This window comes from Penaeus japonicus, unplaced genomic scaffold (genome assembly GCF_977035675.1).
Source record: "Penaeus japonicus unplaced genomic scaffold, GWHDUDI00000001_assembly GWHDUDI00000043, whole genome shotgun sequence".
Classification (NCBI taxonomy): Eukaryota; Metazoa; Arthropoda; class Malacostraca; order Decapoda; family Penaeidae; genus Penaeus; species Penaeus japonicus.
The window spans coordinates 2303679-2308678 of NW_028234445.1; the positions used below are offsets into that span (position 1 = coordinate 2303679).

Sequence of the window (5000 nt, forward strand, 5' to 3'; positions counted from 1 at the left end):
TTATTTGTGATTATTATCAAATTATTGTCATTCCTCTGATGATTCAGTCCTCATACGTGGAGCCAAATTGGTCGCCCAGTGTCCTTAGAGTAGGTCAATTGAGGGCAAGAGGTTCGGCTCAAGCCACGGAGGTGCCAATGCTCTTGGGTCTTGAGCAAAGATATCAAGCCAGCAGATTCGGTGATCGCCTCAATCCTCCTATGCTTGGTTCGAAGTGGAAGAGAGAGAGTGTTGTGTATTCTAGAGGCAGCTGCCGAGTAATGCCTTTCCAAAGGACACGAAGATGATGCATTATTATTTAAATTATCTATCCAATTCTCATCTTTATTCATTGTCTTTATATCAATCATATTCATTATCTTTCTCTTTCCTATTCTCCTTATCATTCTCACTAATATTTTTTTAAATTCTCTTTTTCATTCTCATTCCTAAGAATATTGAGTAGCCTTGTCGCTCCTTTTTCCTCTCATTCTCATCATAAGTGTTGTTCCCAATCTCTTTCCACTCTGTGAATTGTTTTTCTTGTTCTAGTTCTATTCATCCTTTTAACCACTTTCCAAATTATTCCTATATCTTTCAGGAAATAATATCATTAGTATTTTCATTCCTTGTCTTATAATCCATTCTATCCTTTTCCTTTTCATTCTCATTATTGGCCTCATTTCGTCTTATATTTCATATCTTGCTAATACTTATTTTCATTATAATAATCACTTTATTTTTGTAGCTCTCAATGTGATCACTTTCTTTATTCATATCATTAATGTCATTTTCACTTTCCCTTCATGATATTTTGGATTCTCATTTTAAATCTCTCACTATTAATATCACTGTCCTATTGATATTCCTTTACATTGACATTATATGCATCATTCTGATCATTATCATTTACTTACACCCTCATTCCAAGTATCATTAACATTGTCATTATCATGTTAATTCGTGTCCACATATATCTCCCTTCCATTTGTCATTATATCCTTCTATTATAAGTAATCTATTAATTCTCTCATAATAATTTTATAATGATTCTTACCTCTCTAGCTATGTGATAATATTCATTGCCATTCATTGTTGTTATTTTTATGAATTATTATTATCAACATCATTGATATCTTCATTATTATTTTCATTACTAATATTATTATTAATATTATTATGATCATTATCTCAAGGTCATTCTCACTCACATTCACCTTCTCTTTGTCATTCTCACTCACATTCACCTTTCACTGCCATCCTCACTCACATTCACCTTCTCATTGTCATTCTCACTCACATTCACCTTCTCATTTTCAATCTCACTCACATTCACCTTCTCATTGTCGTTCTCACTCTCAATCACCATCTCATTGTCATTCTCATAGTCACTGTAACTCACATTTACCTTCTCATTGTCATTCTCACTCACATTCGAATTGTCATTCTCACTCACATTTACCTTCGCATTGTCATTCTCAATCACATTCACCTTCTCATTGTCATTCTCGCTCACATTCACCTTCTCATTGGCATTCTCACCCACAATCACTTTCTCATTATCACTCACTCACATTCACCTTCTCAGTGTCATTCTCACTCACATTCACCTTCTCATATCCATTCTCACTAACATTAACCTTCTCATTGTCATTCTCACTTTCATTCACCTTCTCAATGTCATTGTCATTCACATTCACCTTCTCATTGTCATTCTAATTCACCTTCTCATTGTCATTCTCACTCGCATTCACCTTCTCATTGTCATTCTCATTCAAATTCACCTCATTGTCATTCTCACTCACATTCACCTTCTCATTGTCATTCTCATTCACATTCACCTTCTCATTGTCATTCTCATTCGCATTCACCTTCTTGTTGTCATTCTCACTCACATTCACCTTCTCATTGTCATTCTCACTCACATTCACCTTCTCATTGTCATTCTTACTCACATTCACCTTCTCATTGTCATTCTCACTCACATTCACCTTCTCATTGTCATTCTCACTCACATTCACCTTCTCATTGTCATTCTCACTCATTTACCTTCTCATTGTTATTCTAAATCATATTCACCTTCTCATTGTCATTCTCACTCACATTCACCTTCTCATTGTCATTGTCATTCACATTCACCTTCTCATTGTCATTCTCACTCGCATTCACCTTCTCGTTGTCATTCTCACTCACATTCACCTTCTCATTGTCGTTCTCACTCACAATCACCATCTCATTGTCATTCTCATTGTCACTGTAACTATCATTTCCCTTCTCATTGTCATCCTCACTTCCATTCTTACCGTCATTACTCACAAACAGACGTCTAACAGAAGCATCTTCCTCCCTCAGGTTTTACTCCCTTACACTGGGCTTCCGTGAACGGCCACAATGCTGTTGCAGAGACGCTCCTCGAGAAGGGCGGAGAAGTGAACGCCAAGGCTATGTATGGTAAGGCGATTGGAAAGCGAGTGACTTCTTAAAGGCACCAGAAGGATTTTGCTTTTGTTTCTCTTCTCATCTTTGTCTTTATGGAATTTATAACAATTATTGTTATAATTTGATTAGGGAATCTTTATCATCTTTTATCATTAATTTTATTGATATTTATTTCTTTATTCTATGAATTTTTCTATAAAATATTTTCATAGAATATTCTATAAAATAGAAATAAATAGATTTCTCTATATTTATTTATACTATAAATGTTATAATGATTAGTTATGATAATTATGATCATAATAAGTATGATCACCTTAATTATTACTGACATTGTCATTATTATTTTCCTGATTATCTACAAGAAATATGATCATCCTGATCATCAATCATAATCATCATCAATGGTGCTATTCATATTATCATTATTATTTCATTACTATAACTATCATTGTTACTCCCATTTTTATTAAATTATCAATTGTTATCATCCTTCTTATTATTGTTATTTTGATGGTGATCCTGTTCTTGTTCTCCTACATGCTTTTGTTGGTGGTGTTGTTGCGAGGTCTTTGTCAGTGATGACAAAGACAATGATGATAATGGAGAAAGTAATGGCAACAAAAGCAACAACAATAATGATGATAATGAAAGTTTCATAATGTTGATGGTGGTAATGATAACAATATTAATGATAAAGTAATCATCACTGATAATGTTGATGATAACACTTTCATGATGATAATAGAACTAATGATAATGGTAATGACATATTTATGATAACAATGATAATAATAATGGTGATGATGAATAATGATAGTAATAAATTTAGAAATATAAAAGTTAAGTTAAGTCCCCCCGAACGGCAGGTCCGTTTTCTTTGACATACGTAATGTCTCCCATGTTCCACCAATATTTGATGTTTTTTATTTTACGCTTATTTACTACAAGAAAGACATGTTTAGTTTATGTTACACCATTTATCAGGTGTATGTTTTTTCCATTATGAAGACTATATATTTTAACTGCATTGAAACAGAAGTGTAAATCATTTTATATCAATATGATTTTCTGAAGAAATTAGCAGACGCTCAACACCACCACGTGTTTCAATGGCTAAAGAACATCTTTATTGCACGAATATCTTATATTTGTCTTTACTTATTTATATTTATCTTTACTGCACGAATATTTATCTTTAATATAATATTTATCTTTACTGCACGAATGTGGCAAGAAAACCCCACAAATATTAAGGAAGGAAATATTTTATGATACTGATGATAACACTCTCATGATAATGATGGAACTAATGATAATGATATAATGATAATAATGATGGTGATTGGAAGGTGAATAATGATAGTAATAACAGTAATGATGGAAATAATATTTATTGATTATGATGATAATTCTTATTATATTGAATATTTTAAATATTGATTATAAATGATTATAATTTTTTTTTGAATTGTAATTATCATTAATGATAATGATTATTTTCAGTGATAATGATTATTTTTGTTATTATCATTTTTAGAAATCATTATTGCTGTTATTATTTTTATCATCATTAATATTTTCATTATCATTATTATCATTATGAATATTATATAATTATCATTATTATTAGAATTATCATTATTATTATCTTCATTATTATTTTTATCTTCATCATTATCATTATCATTCATGTTATTGTCATAATTATCTTTACTAATATTTCTATCATTATGATTGATATTTTTTTATCATTTTATTACCATTACTATCATTATAGCTATCATGATTACTGTTATTATTGCAATGGTCTTTGTAAATATAATAATAAAAACAATAAAGATTACAATAATTATCATAGTGATAAAAAAAATATATATATTACTGATAAATAATTATCAAACATTCATTTTCATTATAATATTCTTTCTCATTATCATACATATTTTTCTTCTTTTCCTTTTTGTTTCTATACCTTTTCATCATTCTTATTTTCATGAACATTCTTATTAATATTCAAAATATCCAAACTATTCCTAGCCCTTACCCTTATCGCCCTAATCATCTCTATTAATCTCATTCCTAAAACTAGTCTCTTTCTCCCTCACAATCACCTTCTCACTGTCATTCTCACTCACATTCAGCTTCTCATTGTTATTCTCACTGACATTCACCTTCTAATTGTCATTCTCACTCGCATTCACCTTCTTACTGTCATTCTCACTCGCATTCACCTTCGCATTGTCATCCTCACTTCCCTTCTCATGCTCATTACTCACAAACAGACGTCTAACAGAAGCATCTTCCTCCCTCAGATAAGACTCCCTTACACCTTGCTTCCTTTAACGGCCATCATGCTGTTGCAGAGACGCTCCTCGAGAAGGGCGGAGAAGTGAACGCCAAGACTAAGGATGGTAAGGCGATTGGAAAGCGAGTGACTTCTTAAAGGCACCAGAAGAATTTTGCTTTTGTTTCTTTTCTCCTCCTTGTCTTTATGGAATTTTATAACAAAAATTGTTATGATTTAATAAGGAAACCTTTATCAGCAATTATCATTAATTTTATTGATTCATTCTTTATAT

At 31.4% G+C, this 5000-nt stretch overlaps 2 protein-coding genes across 4 annotated transcripts in view; one reads left to right on the top strand and one right to left on the bottom strand.

Moving 5' to 3' along the window:
* LOC122263496 (uncharacterized) overlaps positions 1-5000 on the bottom strand; it is a 1386165-nt gene that overhangs the window by 1231844 nt on the left and 149321 nt on the right. The gene's annotated exons all lie outside the window — the stretch shown is intronic.
* LOC122252114 (uncharacterized) overlaps positions 1-5000 on the top strand; it is a 42678-nt gene that overhangs the window by 10844 nt on the left and 26834 nt on the right. For all 3 annotated transcript variants that reach the window (XM_086535298.1, XM_086535299.1, XM_086535300.1), the window contains exons 5-6: positions 2332-2430; positions 4734-4832. In XM_086535298.1, coding sequence (XP_086391424.1) covers positions 2332-2430; positions 4734-4832 — 198 coding nt within the window. The remainder of the gene's footprint in view (positions 1-2331; positions 2431-4733; positions 4833-5000) is intronic.